The sequence below is a fragment of the Phalaenopsis equestris genome, unplaced genomic scaffold (genome assembly GCF_001263595.1).
Source record: "Phalaenopsis equestris unplaced genomic scaffold, ASM126359v1 Scaffold000522, whole genome shotgun sequence".
Lineage (NCBI taxonomy): Eukaryota > Viridiplantae > Streptophyta > Magnoliopsida > Asparagales > Orchidaceae > Phalaenopsis > Phalaenopsis equestris.
In genome coordinates this window covers 692,024-711,609 of record NW_018164962.1, presented here as the reverse complement: position 1 = coordinate 711,609, position 19,586 = coordinate 692,024, and the positions used below count along the sequence as shown (strand labels likewise).

Below are 19,586 nucleotides of genomic sequence, written 5' to 3'. Positions count from 1 at the left end.
CTTACTGCCAAAACTTCATTGCATCTATCTTTTCTCCTTCCTTTGGTGCGGCATATTGTCTTCTTTTCACTTTCTTCATGGCTTCCTATATTCCCTTTTTCACTCTCTTCTTCTATGTTGTGCTTATCTCATCAAATAACTCCGGGATCAAAGCTGCGCGCTTTCTGCCGGAATATCCTACTTCGTTTCAGCCAGGGTCCCCACATGAAGTCAAAGAACCTGAATTGCCACAAAAGCCTGAAGGGTATATAGTTCATGAACCAGAAACACCTCCAAAACCGACATTACCAATACCTGAATTACCACCAAAACCTGAGGAGCCAACACCGAAGCCTTACGAGCCGGCGATCCCAAAACCCGAGGAACCAACACTTCCCAAACCTGAAGTGCCGACACTTCCAAAACCTGAATTACCACCAAAGTCTGAAGTACCAACACTTCCAACACCTGAAGTGCCAAAAGTCCCAAAGCCTGAGGAGCCAACACTTCCCAAGCCTGAATTACCACCCAAGCCTGAAGTGCCTACGCTTCCAAAACCTGAACTACCACCAAAGCCTGAAGTGCCAACATTTCCAAAACCCGAAGTGCCGACAATCCCGAAACCTGAAGAACCAATATTTCCCAAGCCTGAACTACCACCAAAGCCTGAAGTGCCAACATTTCCAAAACCCGAAGTGCCGACAATCCCGAAACCTGAAGAACCAATATTTCCCAAGCCTGAACTACCACCAAAGCCTGAAGTGCCAACACTTCCAAAACCGGAAGTGCCGACAATCCCAAAGCCTGAAGAGCCAATATTTCCCAAACCCGAACTACCACCAAAACCCGAAGTGCCAACACTTCCAAAACCCGAATTACCACCAAAGCCCGAGGAGCCAACACTTCCCAAGCCTGAATTACCACCCAAGCCTGAAGTGCCAACACTTCCAAAACCTGAACTACCACCAAAGCCTGAAGTGCCAACGCTTCCAAAACCGGAAGTGCCGACAATCCCAAAGCCTGAAGAGCCAATATTTCCCAAACCCGAACTACCACCAAAACCCGAAGTGCCAACACTTCCAAAACCCGAATTACCACCAAAGCCCGAGGAGCCAACACTTCCCAAGCCTGAATTACCACCCAAACCTGAAGTGCCAACACTTCCAAAACCTGAACTACCGCCAAAGCCTGAAGTGCCTACGCTTCCAAAACCCGAAGTGCCGACAATCCCAAAACCTGAAGAACCAATATTTCCCAAACCTGAACTACCACCAAAGCCTGAAGTGCCAACACTTCCAAAACCCGAATTACCACCACAACCCGAGGAGCCAACACTTCCCAAGCCTGAATTACCACCGAAGTCTGAAGAGCCAACACTTTCAAAACCTGAACTATCACCAAAGCCTGAAGTGCCAACACTTCCAAAACCCGAATTACCACCACAACCCGAGGAGCCAACACTTCCCAAGCCTGAATTACCACCGAAGTCTGAAGAGCCAACACTTTCAAAACCTGAACTATCACCAAAGCCTGAAGTGCCAACACTTCCAAAGTCTGAAGTGCCGACAATCCCAAAACCTGAAGAACCAATATTTCCCAAGCCTGAACTACCACCGAAGCCTGAAGTATCAACGCTTCCGAAGCCCCAACTACCACCGAAGCCTGAAGTGCCAACACTTCCGAAACCTGAACTACCACCAAAGCTTGAAGTGCCAACATTTCCAAAGCCAATAGTGCCTACAATCCCAAAGCCAGATGAACCAACACTTCCCAAACTTGAACTACCACCAAAGCCTGAAGTACCAGAACTTCCAAAACATGAACTACCACCAAAGCCTGAAGGGCCAACACTTCCAAAACCTGAAGTACCGACAATTCCTAAGCCAGAAGAACCAACAGTACCTCCCAAGCCCGAAGTGCCAACACTTTCGAAACCTGAAATACCACCAAAGCCTGAAGCGCCAACACTTCCAAAACCTGAACTACCACCAAAGCCTGAAGTGCCAACACTTCCAAAGCATGAAGTGCCAAAAATTCCGAAGCCCGAAGAGCCAGTACTTCCCAAGCCAGAAGTGTCAACATTTCCAAAACCAGAACAACCACCAAAGCCTGAAGTGCCAACATTTCCAAAGCCCGAAGTGCCAACAATCCCTAAGCCTGAAGAACCAAAATTTCCCCAGCCTGAACTACCACCTAAAATTGAAGTGCCAACACTTCCGAAACCTGAATTGTCACCGAAGCCTGAAGTGCCAACATTTCCGAAGCAGATAGAGCCTACACTGCCAAAGCATGAGGAACCAACACTTCCCAAGCCTGAACTACCACCAAAGCTTGAAGTGCCACCACAACCTCACAATCCTTAAGTTCACTAGTATTATATCCTTCATGCCTTTTTTCATTTCAGCTAAAGTTAATTCTACTATATTTTATAGGGTATGCAACCTTAATTGTAGTCTTTTTTTTCTCATCATTGAAATTTATAGATGCATTGATAGGCGAGGGAGTGATTTGTGTTTCTATTGTATACTTTCATAATTTTATTTCTATTAGAGATATATTTATATGATTTATATGTAAGATGGTTGGGTCAATTGAATCTTTACCAATATTCTATAACCTTTAGTTGGTTCATATTTAATTGCTAGTCAATGATAAAAAAAATAAAGTGAAATGCATGCATGTTACATGCATCTATTAATTGAATAAATATATGTATTAGATGTCGTTCTAATATTACATATTTTTATTATATATGATGTTAACCCATCTTTTTAATATATAACAAAAAATACTAGCCAATGTAAATATTTAATTAATCGTTGTTTACTATTATATCGTGAAAAACGTTACAAATAATTTTATTGATCCAACAAAAGGTCTCCATTTCCTAGGATTGTTGATTGGTTATGGGATTTAAAACCTCAGTGTGCTAGCTATAGGTCAAGAAAAATAGCCCTGATTTTAAAATCTATTTTGAGTCAATAGGCTAATAAGCTGGTATAAATCAATCCTAGTGTGTCTTATATTAGACTTAATCTCAATTACACCAATATTTTTTTATATTAATCATGTTTCATTATTTAAGCTTATCAATCATAAAAAAATTATAACTCAAAAACTAGGTTGATAATCCCTTAATCCTTATGACCTTGATGGATTATACAATGGTTCAATGATATTCATAAATTATAGTACAAACATTTTCTTGCTTGTTAATTCGGCCAAATCATAATTAACAATTATCTCAAATTATCACACACAAAAAAAGGTTTTTGGATATATTTCACGCTCTTAGGGAAATGATGGTCATGCATAACAATCAAAGGACATAATTTGAACAATTTACTTATCGTTCAAGTGCGACTATGTTTAAAAAGTGCTCCAGTTAGGTCAACATGCTATAAATCCAAAAATTCAAGCCAATTCTTAATAATACATAAAAATATGTTCTATATGGCATATTATAACAAGTGAAAATTTTCAACCAATTATTCTGTTATAATAAGCGGATTAATTTACTGAAATATATTTCCGGTTGAATAACTGATTGATATTCACCATGTTTTTTTTATATGTCGATGTATAATTCCCTTATTCTAATAAACCCCCCTCTGAATCATATCAATGGTTCAAAGAAGAGAGAAATAAAAAAGAAGGATATACGACAATACATAGGCAAACAAATAAAAAGAAACAAGTGGAGTGCTTATATATGAGTAATCCTTGTGTGATGGGTTAAGAATATAATTCTGGATAGCATCAGATTGAAGTACCTCGAAACACAACATTTACAAAAAGAATCCCTACATAAGTCACTCGAAACCAGATAGTCAAAAATGACACTTTTGTTTTGAGGTCAAGAGTCTCCCAGAGGAACATATCCCTCCGATTAATTACATCTTGGGAGACACCCAATAATACTCCCGATAAAAGGAGTTCCATTTATATTATCATCAGCCTAAAGAATAGATCATCAAAGAATGATTATTTTGTATGATAATGCCCCGATGCTTTCAAAGCTCTCACTAAGCCATAAGGCAGAGAGAGAGTCTCTCATGTCCTCAATGAGTAGTAACTCATCGACATACAAAACATATGAAATAACCAAAGTCATGTCGATGAGGATGTCCCTATACGTCATAGCTCACTGGGCCATAAGGGTAGAGGGTGAATCATTGCATCGCAAACGGGCGACAGCTCATTGGTAATATGGCCTTCAAGATGATATCAATAAGGCCAAAATGAGCAACATGGCTCAACAAGAGAAATGTTAGATTAATTCTAAAAGGTAGAGGCAGTCAGGCCAGGGAACCACAAACCTGTCATCCCAAGCCACTACGACCCTAAGTCTAGCTAATCATAAAGGTAGTCAACCCAAAAAGTTTAGGGATCCCCCGTTTGCAATACATGAATTGTATCATCCACGGGAACCTCTATAGCCTTAAGGTCAAAGAAACAAAATTCTATCATATGACTGTCATCTGGAGCTCCAAGATTTGGAACTTATACCTGCCTAAATGAAAAGAATGTCATAAGAAAGAAAGAGAAAAAGAGGTTAAGCCACAAAGCTAGAAACACTCCTAACTAAATGATTTACACAAGTCTGGTTCTAACACCCTAAACACACTAGACGACCACCTAAATAAAAATCTGTGTTGGGCAGTCTGGTGTGAAGAAGCACGGGGACTTCTGCTAAGGTATATACAAGCATGATGCAATTATTTACCACAATCTTATGGTGTGAAGACCCTATTAAACATGATTAGGTGATAGTCGTGATATGCAAACAATTTTAAAACCGACCCAAAGGCCATGCAAAAAATAAACTATAGATTTTAAGTGTCTTAAATATTTTAACCCTAAATTTTATTTATATTTAATCTTCTATTATTTATATTTTATGGAGAACATAAAATTTTAAAAGTCCTTAAAGAGTCTGTGTCATATTTATAAATGACAGCCCAGGTAAGCAGCAATCCAAAAAGAAAGCATGGAACTAAGTAGTCATAAGAAAAAGGTAAGGCACACAAATAAAAGAATATATAGAAGGTGGGTGTCGTTGGGTCAGCAACATATCCCAGAAAAAAAACTGTTGAATTCTACAGATACTTGCCCGGTCATAAATCAATACATCAATATTAAAAGTGAAATTAAGATACATGACACGAGCATTTGCCCTTGCCCCTATCACGTGGTTCCCACGCCAAATGCCTCAGAACCCGTGTCTATATCTTATTTCCACTACATAACTTCTCAAGACTAATAAGTAGATAGGAAAATTAAGAAAAAAATACTCAATCTGCACGAAAATTATGTTAGCATAGAAAGTTATCTACATGCAGTGTGTTTGAGACATGCTTGGTAGAAGGAACTAAATGACACTTGTATAAAGAGGAATTGCACCTTCCAGGTGACCCAGGGTGTCGTGCGATAAGCAAGCACCAGCTATAAGTGAGTTTGCATTGAGTAAAATGATATATATGAAAAGAGTTTACTCCTTACTCGAGAGGTAGTCACTTAACACACATGCAAACATACAAAATATGGAACATATATATGAGAAATGTCAAGCATATGACATGAAAAAATGTCAAGTAAACGACATACAAATGACAAGCATACATAAATGCTAAGTCCCAAGTAGACTAAGTGATGTGATCCTAACAAGGGAGAATCACACACCTAGATGGACACACATTGTGCCTCGTACGAGTTTAATAGCTAGGAAGTGTGACTCATGCTTGACCAATTTAAATTCCTAAGACACTATAGGCAACATTGTAGGGAGTGAGATATATGGCTTGTAAGTGAGTTGACTCCTCCAAAAGTTTGCAAGTGTCCATCCCCTAGGGAAGACGATTACAAGTGTGGGAGCTCAAAGAGACACCACAAGTGGGGGTGCTCAAAAAGAAACCCCAAGCATGGTTGCTCAAAGAGACATCTAAACACGCCACTTGCAAAGCATACATGGAAAACATATTTTAGTCAAACTAAGATTTTCATACTCATGCAAAAAAAAAAAATGATGCGAAAGCATACAAGCATGCAAGTGATTGGTTGATCGGGTCATAGTTGTCGGTCAAACCAAAATAATGGGATGATCGATTCAGGATAATTGATCATACCCAAAAGAACGGGTGGTTGGCCCGGGACTGCCGATCAGACCCAAATCGATTGATCTAACCTGTGTGGTTGATCAAACCCAAAAAATCAACTGATTGGGCTGGGGCAGCTGATCGAGCTTGGGAAATGGGTCGATATGGTCGGGGTGATTGATCAAACCCAAAATAGATGATCGAATCAATGTTGTTAATCAAACCCAAAAGAGTGGATGATCAAACCGGGCGGTCGATCAAACCCAAAAACTTCAGCTTCTCTACAATAACAATAACAATAAAAATAAGTTTTTATCCCACTAAGTAGGGTCAGCTACATGAATTTTTTTTCTTCATTGTGTCCTATAGAGAGTCATATTTTCATTCAATTCATATATATTAAGATCATTTTTTATACAATATGCCTAAATCTTTGTGGGTGGTCAACCTCTGCCTTTTTAAACATAGGTCAAACCAAAAACATCTACACTCCTAACTGATTTATCAGATGGTCAAAGTTTAATGTGACCAAACCATCTAAGACGAGTCTGTCTAATTTTGTTTGCCACAGAAACTACACCAACCTTAACATGGATATACGCATTTCACATTTTGTCTCTAAGTGTAAAGCCACTCATCTACGCAAGCATTCTCATCTTCATCACTTAATTTTATTCTTCTCTTTTAAAGGCGAAGATTCTATTTCATATAACATTGCAGGTCTCACCACCAACAACAACAAGGCTTTATCCCACTAAGTGGGGTCGACTACTTGAATCCTTTTTCTCCATTGTTTCCTATTGAGTGTCATATTTTGATTTAATTCTAATATATTAAGATCAATTTTTATACAATATGCCCAAGTCTTTCTTGGTCTACCTCTGCCTTTCTTAACATAAATCAAATTTAAAACATTTAATCTCCTAACCAGATCATCAGATCGTTGACGTTTAATGTGAACAAACCATCTAAGATGACTCTCTCTAATTTTGTCCACTACAGGAGCTACACTAACCCTTTCAAGGATATATTCATATTGCATTTTATCTCCAAGTGAAAATTTACTCATCCACCTAAGCATTCTCATCTCGACAACACTTAACTTAATTTTATGCTTATCTTTTAAAGGACAGCATTTTGTTTCACAGAGCATTGCAGGTCTCACCACCATCTTATAAAATTTTCCTTTCATTCGAAGTGGTACTTTTCTATAACACAATGGACCCGAAGCATTCCTCCACTTCAACCAACAAAATTGAATTCTACTAATAACATCCCTTCTACATCGAACACTAGACCCGAGATATCTAAGGCATTTGTAGCTTAGATATATCCACAAGAAGGATATCAACAACAAAAATCATAAACCAAGGTGCATCCTCTTGTAAATGTCTAGTAAGAGATCCAACCCTACCTTTGAGCGTCAGAGTGAGTGAGTCGTTGGAGCTGAGGTAGCTAGTGCATTGGAGTCGCCGGGTGAGGGGAGGGTTATGGCACTAGGGAGAGAGAGAGACCGATAGGGATAAGGGAAATGGGGCAAGTTTGGGGGCATAAAAATTTTTGGCAGTATAAGTAATTCTTTCTAACAGCTTCAAAATTTTCAATTATTAACATTAATACCGATGACATTAACGATCAGTTACTAAAAATGTTCGTCGGTTAACGCCCCGCCAAATGACGGGTTCGTAAATAACCAATATATAATTGTCAATTTTTATGTGCTTATAACCAATAGTGCAATGCATCAGTTAAAATAAAAACCGTCAGAAAATAATCTACAATTCATATGCTCTGTTGTTATGCAGTCAGAAATAATGCAACACATAAGACATCATAAAATCGTTGGAAAATAGGACATTTTTAGCAATGAAAAGTTAAGTCATCAGTTATAGCACTTTTTTCTATAGAGTACCATGCATTTCTCATACATCTTGTGCTCCAAGGAGGGTCTTCAACTTAATGCATCAATTGCCATATTTTTTATTGTTGAGTGTTGGGACTTGAAAGGAGATCATAACGTTGCTCGCCATCTCTAGAAAGGATCTTTTGACTCTGATATCACTTTGTTAGAAATAAAATATTATTTGGATAAGAGGAATGCTAATAATGAAGACAAACACAACTTGAAAGACTCTTTTATTTCAATATTTTTTTCTTGATATAAAATACACATTAACTATTTATACACTAACACTCCCATTAATTAGAATTGCGCCAACACGTTTCAATCATGTGACTACTATTGACTCCCTAAAATATTCTTCTATCTTTTAATATAAAAGCCATTAATTATATATTCTAGAACATTCTAAATCACTCTTTTAAAATGTCTCTAGGATCTCCTAAAACATTTTTCATAAAATGAGTCTTTAGAATTTTCTCTGTCTCTATTAAAGACTAATTTCATATGGGCTAAAATTCAAGTTTAATTTTCGACAAAGGGGAGATATAGAGGGTATTGAAGATCTTTTTTAATTTGTATGTCCTAGAACCCGATGTTGCATTCCCAACTAGCTCCAGTCGCAACTATATGGAATGTGAAGGTAGAAAATGGCTTTGGGCTAAATCGAGAGCGGCGAAGTGAGCAAGATGAAAATAGGTTTTGAGATTTAATATATATTTTAAAATTAATTTAAGTTAATTAAATTGATTAACAATCAATAACAAACATATATTATCAATTTTATCATAATTTGTTGCTTAATTCTTTTAGGTTGTTGTTAATATCGGTCCCAAATTCTGATAAATATAATGGTGAGAACTTTTTAAATCATTAACTTGTGCATTCACTAAAAAAAAATTTTCTGACTTTACCCCCCACCCACGCAACAATACAGTTATTACTGCCACGAAATAATAATGAATCTTATGAGTTGTATTAAAAATAATGCTTATGTATACCTCATTAACTACTCCCCGCAAAATGTACACCATACAGGCGCTGCTCAAGAGCAAACAAACCAAATGACCTCTTTATTCTGTTAAAAAATGCAGCTTTGACATACATATATTACTCCCGCACAAAGACCAATAAGATGTTGAACTAACGGAGAAATACTCTCCCTGCAATTTCAGCAACCTCCATGCCCAACTTACGTCGCTCCTATGCCCATATATATTCTCATTTTCATGAACATATACCTGCAGACGCAGTATCTCCACACTCCATCACTCATAGCTTCTAATTTATCGCAGCAAAATGTCTTTCAGAAGACGATGAGCCAGAACACTTTGCCTACCCAGAAGTCCTGGACTTTCCCTATCCTGAATTGCCTCCATCCTGCATGAGTTTCCCTACCCCGAGCTTATGCCATTGCCGGAGATCTGCATAAATTTCCCAAGCTCGAGCTTCCGCCATTGCAGGAGTTACCTCACTTATTGCCAGAAGGGCCCAAGCATATCCATATAGTCCTTATAATTCATCTTCGTTCGAGCCCTTCTCTTAACTCTATTACTAGCTATTAGCTTTGTCTTCTAACGTAACTTATGATGGAAGAGAAAAGGCTAATGTAAGAAGAGGAACACTCACTTGATAAAAAACTTAAAACACGTCTCCTCCATTTATACCAAGGACACTCCATTAGGATTGTGCCAACACATTTCAATCGAATGTCTTCTATTGACTCTCTAAAATATTCTCCTATCTTCATTTACAAAAGTCATTAATTACATATTTTAGAATTCTCTAAATTACTCTTTTAAATTGTATCCCTAGAATCCTCTAAAACATTCTTCATAAAATTAAACTCTAGAAATTTCTATGGACTTTTCTAGATTATGTGCTCAATTAAAAACCCAAATTATATCAAGTTCAATTCTCAACACTCCCTCTTAAACTTGATTTGTCATCCCAAATAATCATCTTATCCTGATAAAATCTTCATAATTGAGCAGCTTGGTGAATATGCTAACTATTTGATCACAAGTCTTCACATACTCCATTTGCACATCCTTTGTTATGATGCAGTCTTTAATGAAATGATAGCGTGTGTCGATATGCTTATTTTGATGATGGTCAATTCCAACTTTTTAGTTTTAGCCTTTTGCTAGCGATCTTCTTTATACTTCTCGATTTCTTCTTTGACATTTTTATTTACTTCGTATACCCGCTTTACGTTAGTTGCTTTGTGCCCTTTTGGACGTGTAGCTAGTTCCCACGTATCGTTATTCTAGATTGCCTTGATTTCTTTGTCCATTGTATCCTTCCACTTCTTACTTTGCACAGCTTCTTGAAAACTAACAATTTCACAATCAATAAAGAGGCAAAAGAGAGTGAAATTGTCTTGATTCTCAATTTCCTCATAAATTTCCTGTAAACTTCTGAAGCGTGGTACTTTTTCGCTTGATCGTTCACTTGAAGATGATGAAGATAATGGGTCCCCTTGAGTACTTGTAGTTGGTATAGCTGGTGATGCAGTGGGTTCATCTTTTTCTTGTTCCATCCTTAATTTCTCCCCTTCTTAATTTTTAAAGTTGTATTGATCATCATGTGGGTCCCAAGCCCATTCTCCTTCTCTATCAAACACGATATCACGACTGATGATTGTCTTAGTATTTGTAATGTATGACCTGTAGCCTTTTGAGCTAGTTTCATAACCGATGAAAATGCACTTCTCACTCCTGTCATCCAGTTTACTTCGCTCCTCATCAGGTACGTGCACATGGTTTGTGCTTCCAAACACTCTTAGATGAGAGACAATGAGCTCCCTTTCACTTCATGCTTTTTGCAGTGTCATTCCCCACTTCTTGTTGGACATTGATTGGATAAGTAAACCGCACATGTAATAGCTTTGCCCCAAAATTTTATAGGTTGCCTCTTATGCTTGAGCACACTTAGAGCTATGTCAAAGATAGTTCAATTATTTCTTTCTACTACACCATTTTGTGGAGGGGATCTTGGGATGGTCAACGGTCAACCTATTCCTTTGACTTCATAAAATTATTGAAATTCCTTTGAAGTAAACTCCCCTTCTCAATAAGATCACATAACATTGATCTCAAGACCACTTTCTTTCTCCACCAAGGCTTTAAACTTTTTGAATACTTCAAAGACCTTTGATTTTCGCTTCAAAAATATACCCAAGTTGTTATTGAAAAATCATCTATGATGAGAAGGAAGTAATTAATATTACCGAGTGAGCTTGGCTTGAGTGGACCGCATAAATCCATATGTATGAGTTCAAGTGGCTTTTGTGCTCTCGAATTTTACTCCTTTGGAAATCTCTTCCTAAATTGCTTCCCGAGAAATCAACCTTGACATATATCGTCTGGGAGATTATTGCAGGACAATTCTCTCACCATTTTTTTTCTTTGTTAATTGCTCCAGTTCTCCAAAATTGATATGCCCAAATTGAAGATGCCAGAGCCAAGATGGATCTTTGTAGCAAGCTTTGAGACACTTGACAATATTATTTTGAATGTTGAGAAAAAATATTCTATTTCTTGACATTGATATCTTTACAATTAGACTACTCATTTTATTTCTTATGGAAAGTTAATTGTCTTTTAAATGAATATCATAAACTTTCTCTAAGAGCTGACCCAGACTTATGATATTATTCTTCATGTATGGTACACAATAAACGTTTGAAATGAATTGGTGCTTTCCATTCTTCAATTGAATAAGAATATTGCCTTTACCCTTCACAACTTTCATCAGAGTCATCTCTAAAAGGATACATTATCGCTCACTAACTTGTCAAGCTCCACAACAAACTTTTTCTTCCACAGATATGGTTGCTTGCACTGGTGCCTAGATATCATGTGCTATCTTCATTTTTTTGTTCTTCTTATATGCTAGTAGCAAATTCTCATCTTGATGACTTCTCTCTTCCACGTAATTAGCCTTCTCATCAACTTTATTTTTTATGGGAGTTCTACATTCTGTAGTGTAGTGACCAAAATTTTTACAGTAGTAACAGGTTACTTGAGATTTATTGTACCTTGGTCTTGATTATCCTCTTCCATTCTCTCTTGTTGAACTTTCTCCTCATTCAGAGTTGGTTTTATTGTCGTTGTTGTTATTATTGGAGCTCCTACCTCATCCACGTCTATGACCACAACCTTGTCCTCGACCATGAACTCTCCCTTGTTGGCTTCCATCATACATGAGGATTTTTTCTTTAGTTGAATTAATTTGCATCTTCAGGAGCTGTTCTATGATTCCTTGCTTTATGTTTTTATGTTGTTCATAGGCTTGTAATAATCCTACTGCTTCTCAATTGTCATAGCCTACATATTTTTAGTTTCTTCAATGATGATGATGATATGATCAAAATTTGAATCTAAAGATCGAAGGATCCTCTCCTTAATTCTTACATCTTCTAGCTTCTCCCCATTTCTAAAGTATTCAGAGTCAACTTCAGTTTCTTTCATATGTAAGGCTTTAAACTCAACTCTTAGTATTTGGAGACGCACCTTCTTAACTTGCTCCACTTCTTTATAAGAGGTACGAAACTTCTCTCACTCCTCTTTGATAGACTTTGCATCGAAAATCTTCTCACAAACATCATCATCTAATCCTTGAAAGATTAGACAGAGAGCATTCTCTCAAATCTCTTGGACTATCCTTTTGAGTTTAAGATTGAATTGACACATCATGTGGCTCATTGTAGCCTTTTTCTATCATCTCCCATACATCTTACACTCCAAAAGAGCCTTCATCGTGATGCTCCAATTGTCATAGATGTTATTGTTGAGCATCGAGACTTTAAAGGGGATTATATAGTTGCTCACTATCTCTCTAGAAAGAAACGTTGGCTCTGATGCCATTTTGTTGGAATAAAAGAGACTATCATAAAAAGGAAGAAGAGGAAAATTCACTTTTATTTCACTCTTGTACTTCTTGATTCTACTTGATAAAAGACTCAAACACATCACCCTTATTTATACTAGTGACACTCCATTAAAATTGTGCCAACACATTTCAATCCAATGACTCCTATTGAATCTCTAAAATATTCTCATATATTCATTTACAAAAGTCATTAATATATATTCTAGAGTTCTCCAAATCACTCTTTTAAAATGTATCCCTAGAATCCTTCATAACATTCTTCATAGAATGAGACCTAGGAATTTTTATAGACTTCTCTAGATTGTGGTCTTAATAAAAGCCCAAATTAAATCAAGTTTAATTTTCAACAATTTATGCATATATTTATTTTAAGTATCCCAATGGTCTCTTTCATCATGTTGGTTCTTGTAATGAATCAATAATGGTGATAATCACGAACATGGGGTTCGCGAGTGACGGTCTGCTTAGTAAAAAGGTGTACATAAAAAATGTGTCAACGCTAATCCCAATGAGATCTAATGATTCATAAGGAAGAGTGTGACAAATGAAGGCCCGCCGATAAAATACCAAGAGGCCTACTTATTCTTTTTGATGCAGTCATCGGAGTTAGAGCATGTAAGGCCAAAGCTGGTAGAGTCGAGAATGTGATCAAATATGAGTCATTCGGTCATAAAAGGGAGAAAGAGATATTCAAGGAACCACTAAAAGAAAGATGATCGATGGCAACCTATCTTTCTATGAATTCCATTCAACGAAATAACAATCTCGCAAAATCACCATCCATTCTACAGACACCTTGAGGTTTATCCCCATCAGAGACCAAAAATTAACAATACAACAAAGAATTATATAGTGATCCCTCAGGCTCTCCTCGTTGAAGAGCGAGCTATATATCGGGTTATGGAGATTCACCCTCTGCTCGATAGTCGCTCGACAGTTCAACGTCGCTCTACCAATAAGTGTTCCCCGGTAGAGATCGTGAGTCAAAAGTCAAATTAGATCAGTCGATTGTCAACACTGACCAAGCCTAGCCAAATGAACCGAACATGCTTACTCAAAGCCAATTGAGCTCAATCGACCGGTGACGCCAACAAAAAAACAACTAATCAAACCAGCCCCACCAAACCAAAGCCATACTAGTTCAACCGACCAAGCTAGAGAGTAGTAGTGCGACAAGCTCATATATGTAAAATAACTAGAATACCTTGTACAACTCTCATTAAAGCAGGGCAAAAATGTAATATTATCATATTGTACTATGTTTCTTATAAGTAGGAGATCATTTCATGAATATGACATGACGTATTGTAATTCATTATTTTTTACTCCTCTAACTATCTCTCTCTCACTCTCTCTTCTGACTTATGCTCTATTCCTTGGGGTGTGATTCGTAGACAAATCAGGATTCAACATATAGTTTTTCACAATTATTATTATTATTATTTAAAGTTGCATGATAATAAATTTTGCATTATTAAAAATAATTTAGGCTTTATGTATACAAATATCAAAAACTGCTTTTACTTGTGTTTGATAAAAACATGTCTATATATTTTAGGAAAAAGTATGTCACGCATGTCTAATTATAAATTTATCATTATGGCATATTTAAGTACGAATTAAAACTATAAAAAAAATTAAAAAAAAAACAAGATTATCTAAGATAAGATATAGTTTCTAGCTAGTTTCTATTGATAGGCCTATCTAGAAAAAAAAAAAAAAAAATTATTTTCTTAAATTTGTGTGCCTTAAAAAAAGTTGACATGACATCTTCTAAATTTGTAGTTTTTGCAACACATTTGATTTCTTATTTTCGACATGTTTGATTAAGATAAAAGATATTTCACCTTAAATAATACACTTAATGAAAAATAAAATCTTGTATAATTTAAGACCACATATGATTGCTTCCTAAATGAGAGGTCTTATGACAGATGCATCATACATGAAGAGATTCTATCGAAAGAGATTTAGAAGCATGCAATAACATCAAAAAAGACAGCAATGCTCATAAGTGATTCACAACTATATTAAACATCTTCAAAAATGATAATGAAAAATTAAAACTATCATTACACATAGTTATATAACTTAAGAAATAGAACTCAACAAGAACGGGATAGCAACCAGAGAGAAAACTGGATATGTACATTCCATCATCTACTTTTTTTTTCTGATTTCCCTCTGTCTATATAAACTCATTTTACATTCTCACACTTAACCTCTTTTTGCCTCTTAAATGTTCCACTCATTATGTTAGCTTATTAGTTTTAATGGCATTCCCTCTTGCAATTAAGGGAGGAGCGACATTTAAAAGTGCGAAATGATCAAATCATTGATGATAACCTTAAAAGTTGTATTCTACATGCCGGTCAATAGTGGAATCATGTGTCATTAATGATCATTAGTTGCCATGCATGCAACATCGCTTTAAGAGCAATATTCAATGTGGAATAAATATTGATGGAAGAAGTAATAAGATATTACTTCTAGAAAATATATTTTGTCATATGGAAGGTCATTTCATTTGGTGACATGTTAAAGAACGCAAAGATGTGATCCTAAAATGATAATGATTGATAGATAAATAGAATGATAGGTATATCAAGTCTATAATAGAATCAAAAGAGAATATTCCCATGGTATGTTTGGGTATAGGTGTGCTCTATTTCCATGGTATGTTTGGGTTCTTTATGAACCAATTATGTAAGAATTTCTTTAAGACATAACATTTATCTAAAATTCTCTCAACTTAGGAATGATTTAATTCTCTATGATTTTAGTATCGAATAACGTTGGATTCATTGTCCTCTTTAATGTTAATGTTGTAGTGTGAATCTTACCAAAAAAAAAAAAAGTAGGACACAATATAATCAATTATAACCATGTGAGATTTTTACATAGTGATTGATCCGTTACATGTAAATCATCATAGGAGAATTGAAAAGATCAAATATTTTTTATTCTAGTAAAGTTATTTATCCATATACAAATAATCTCGTGTATATCTTAATAGAAATGGTTAAGCGATTCATGGTCAATAAAAAGAGTCATTTTTATACATATACATAGGCTAATGAAAATCAACACATCCTTGTCCATTTAGCATTAATTTATAATCTACTTAGGTAAAATTTACATTGTTTTGTTTTTCAAACTGTTGTCATCTTACTATTTAGCTATTGCTTTCCCTTTAATTTTTAAACATTGCTATGTTGAGAAGTAGCCTTTGTACAACAAAATTTATCTGAGCATGACAGTTGTAAAAAAAATTAATTTTCACATTTAAAAAAAAAAGAAAAAAATTATAATACATTTATTAACTTTTATAAAAATTATTTAATTTCCCAACAATAACTTTACCTTTATTTATATACATAGCTATAGATTGAAGAAGTTTTTTCTTGTAGGTGGGATCATGCTATTATCCATTGAGGTTGCTTTTTCTTATGAAGGTAAAATTTTAAGGAGCTTTAGAAATTTATAATTAAGCAAAAGAAGCATTTACTAATTAAAATTGATTACAATTTGTGTTTTTAGAAATGTTTATATTTTTTTATAAGAAAATACAAATTAAATTAAATGCAAATTATATTTTCTCAATTATTTATTTATTTTTTTTAAATTGAATTTATTAAAACTTGTCATATTATTTATTTTAAAAAATAAATATTATTTATATGTTAATTAATATTTTTATTTATTGTAATTATTCTTTAAAATTTCTATGCGTAATGAGCGAAATATATATATATTCAATTATTTATTTATTAAAAAAAATAAAATTTCTTAAAACACTTTATGCTTATTTATTTTAAGAAAATAAAATTCAATAAATTTTTTATTTAATATTTTATTTAGGAAAATTTATAGAAATGCCACTTAATGTCTATATGTTTATATATCTAACACCTATAGTTCCATTTTTACATATATAAGCCTCTTTACATATATCAAAAAAATGTGAGATTCAGTTTCTAAAAGTTAAAATAATAGTATTTTTGATATGATATGAAATGTTCAAATGATACAAATGTAAGAAGTAAAGTATAGGAGTTCACCATATAAATGCATAGGATTGAGGCCAGGACATGTATGCATATTAATGCCCCTTTTACTTAATTACTAAGTATGATTAAAACTTAATCACAACTCAAAATCAATAAGACAATAAATAAGGAAAGTCCAACAGAATTGTAAAACTCCACTCATATTCAAATATGACTTAATAAATATTTAATAAGAAGATAAACAAGAAAACTTAAATAAGACAGTAATCAACTCTGACTTCATTCATTTACAGCACTATTTCTCAATGAGTTTATGGAAGCGTGGAACATTAGTGACACCTTTGCTTGGAACGCATTGTGATGGAGCTGTGCATCGCTTTGTTCTTATTTTATTCATAAACTGCCGTTTTCTGACATGTTATTGTCACGTCGCTGTTTCTATGAGAAATTTACATTTAAGAAATTTCTAATTTATACTCACCTCTCCCTCTCTCTCTAGATTTGTTCTGTTAGAGATCCAATGGAAAATGGATAGGAACAAAACCGAGGGACACTGCTACTTGATGTTGTGGATAATGTATGTTTTGCTCTACTCACTTTAAGCCTTTCCTATGCGCTAATGAGTATGAAAAATAGTCTGATTGAGATAGCTTTATGCTTGCTTTGTGGTTGAGATTGCTTAATGCTTGTTTTGTATTTCAAGTTGTCACCATAAATTTATTTAAGGAGCTCATTTATTGCTATTTTTTAAAATTTTATGGTGGGAAGCTAACTTTAATGTCTGATTTTTTGAAAAAAAAAATATATATTTATAACTCTCACGGGAATTTTCTAAGAGGTTTTCTCCTCCATCACTACTTTACAACCACTTTTTTAAAATGTTGCAGCTAGGGCTATTAAAAAGAGCTGGGGCCAGCTCAAAAATTGGCTCGAATGGACTGAGTTCGGATCAAAACTGACTCGTGGCTCGTTAGGTTGGATTTCAATCCAACTTAGCTTAAAATTGAAGCGAGCTCAATTATGCTAGAAATTGAAACGAGTTGGCTCAAATTGAGTTATTTGGATCTATTCCAGCTCGAAATCAGATCAATTCAGCTCAAATTTGAAACAAGATGACTCAAATTAAGTTATTTGAAACTATTTCAGCTCGAAAATTACTTGTAGCTCGTTATATTTGATTTTATTTAGCATTATGTATAATTTTTTTAGATAAAAAATAATTTGATCCAATCTAGAGCTAGTTTGAGTCGATCCGTGTATGACTCGAAATCATCTCGAAAAAGATTTGATCCATATGCATGCAAGAGAATTCACGGCAATAGAGTTGTTAATTGACATCTGGGAACCCATTACATACTAAGGAAATAGAAATGATGGGCAAAAACACCAAGAGATTTTATGTGGAAAACCCGAAAATTAAAAAACCAACGAGGCCTTACTCAATTGAAGAGATCTACTATAAGCATATGATTACAGACACAGTCCCTTGTTCAATAGATGGAAAGTTACAACTTCAGTGCGTGGAACGATTTGTGGCTCCGTGATAGAGAGCAGTCGCAAGGAGGAGCAATAATCAGGGCTTCAATGCATAGTCTTTAGGGTCGGCGCGATGTTCACGATGATGATGTCACTTCCTAGGTTGCTTCGTACAATGTTTCATCACAAGACGATCAAAATGTCGATGATGAACGTTGATGGTGGCCGACAGGGGTGGCGGTCATATGAGGTGGTGATTGGAGGTGCCAAAGCCAAAGGCGACCGAAGGTGCCAAAACCAAAGGCAACCGGAGGTGCCAAAGGAGAAATCGATCGAAATTGGCTGGAAGGTTGCAGGTGCTGAAGTAGGCCTGAGGGCGGCGATGGAGGCCGAAGTCAGTTGGAGGGGGGAAAGCCAGAGTTGATTGGAGGGCGATGGATTATCGGTGTAGAAGTGACGCGGGACTTAAACTTCTTCTCCGAGCTTCTTTAGGCTTCAATCTCCATGTCCCTCATGAGAAAGTAAGACTCTGTTTAGAGTCTTGGGTGCATTTAAGGAAGGGATCTGAACCATACTGATTGGACAACCAGAAGAAATTTCATCAATTGAACTACGTTTGATAGAAATTTGAGTGTCTTAACGATGTCAGATTTGAGTTTTGTTGGGCCTGTTGGATTTGATTTTTCGATACACTTGATTCAAATATGAGCTCTCCAAATTTGGAATCTGTTTGTCCTTCCAAAAATGCTCGGAAAGCTTCCAAAAAATGAATTAATGGTTTGATCTGGGCTTCATTTGACTCGGATTGTATCAATTTTGGTGTCGTTGTCGTCGAGTCAAATAGTTGAACTATAGGTTTATTGAAATCAAAGTTTTGGATGACTTCTAATTGAATTTTGAATATTTCTTGCTAAAAAGTTATCACAGTATCTATGTTATGTCTCAATATTCGTGTCAGATAATGAAATTTTGTTGGAGATATATCGCTCCAAAATTTTGGCTCATAGTTTAGCTCGTTTATTTCAGTCTGATCTGTTGAGTGTGGAGCCCAGTAGAGAAAATAATAATAATAATAATAATAATAATAATAATAATAAATATTGTCGTAACTGCTCCCGACCCTTTGCTCCCATTGTTTGCGAACTCCCCGTCTCCTTGTCTCTCGCGATCGCCTCTCTCGTTCGCAAGCCCCGTCTCCCTTGCGAAATCAGAAGGCTTCCTGCCGACGAT

General features: G+C 35.5%; 1 protein-coding gene across 1 annotated transcript; it reads right to left on the bottom strand.

The window, feature by feature from the left end:
* Positions 1-255: 255 nt before the first annotated feature.
* Positions 256-9,432, bottom strand: LOC110028673 (uncharacterized PE-PGRS family protein PE_PGRS54-like). The gene is made up of 3 exons (XM_020730623.1): positions 9,348-9,432; positions 1,067-2,328; positions 256-760 (listed from the first exon to the last, which is right to left on the bottom strand). The coding sequence occupies exons 1-3, from the start codon at positions 9,430-9,432 to the stop codon at positions 335-337; spliced, it is 1,773 nt and encodes a 590-aa protein (XP_020586282.1). The 3' UTR covers positions 256-334.
* Positions 9,433-19,586: the final 10,154 nt, after the last annotated feature.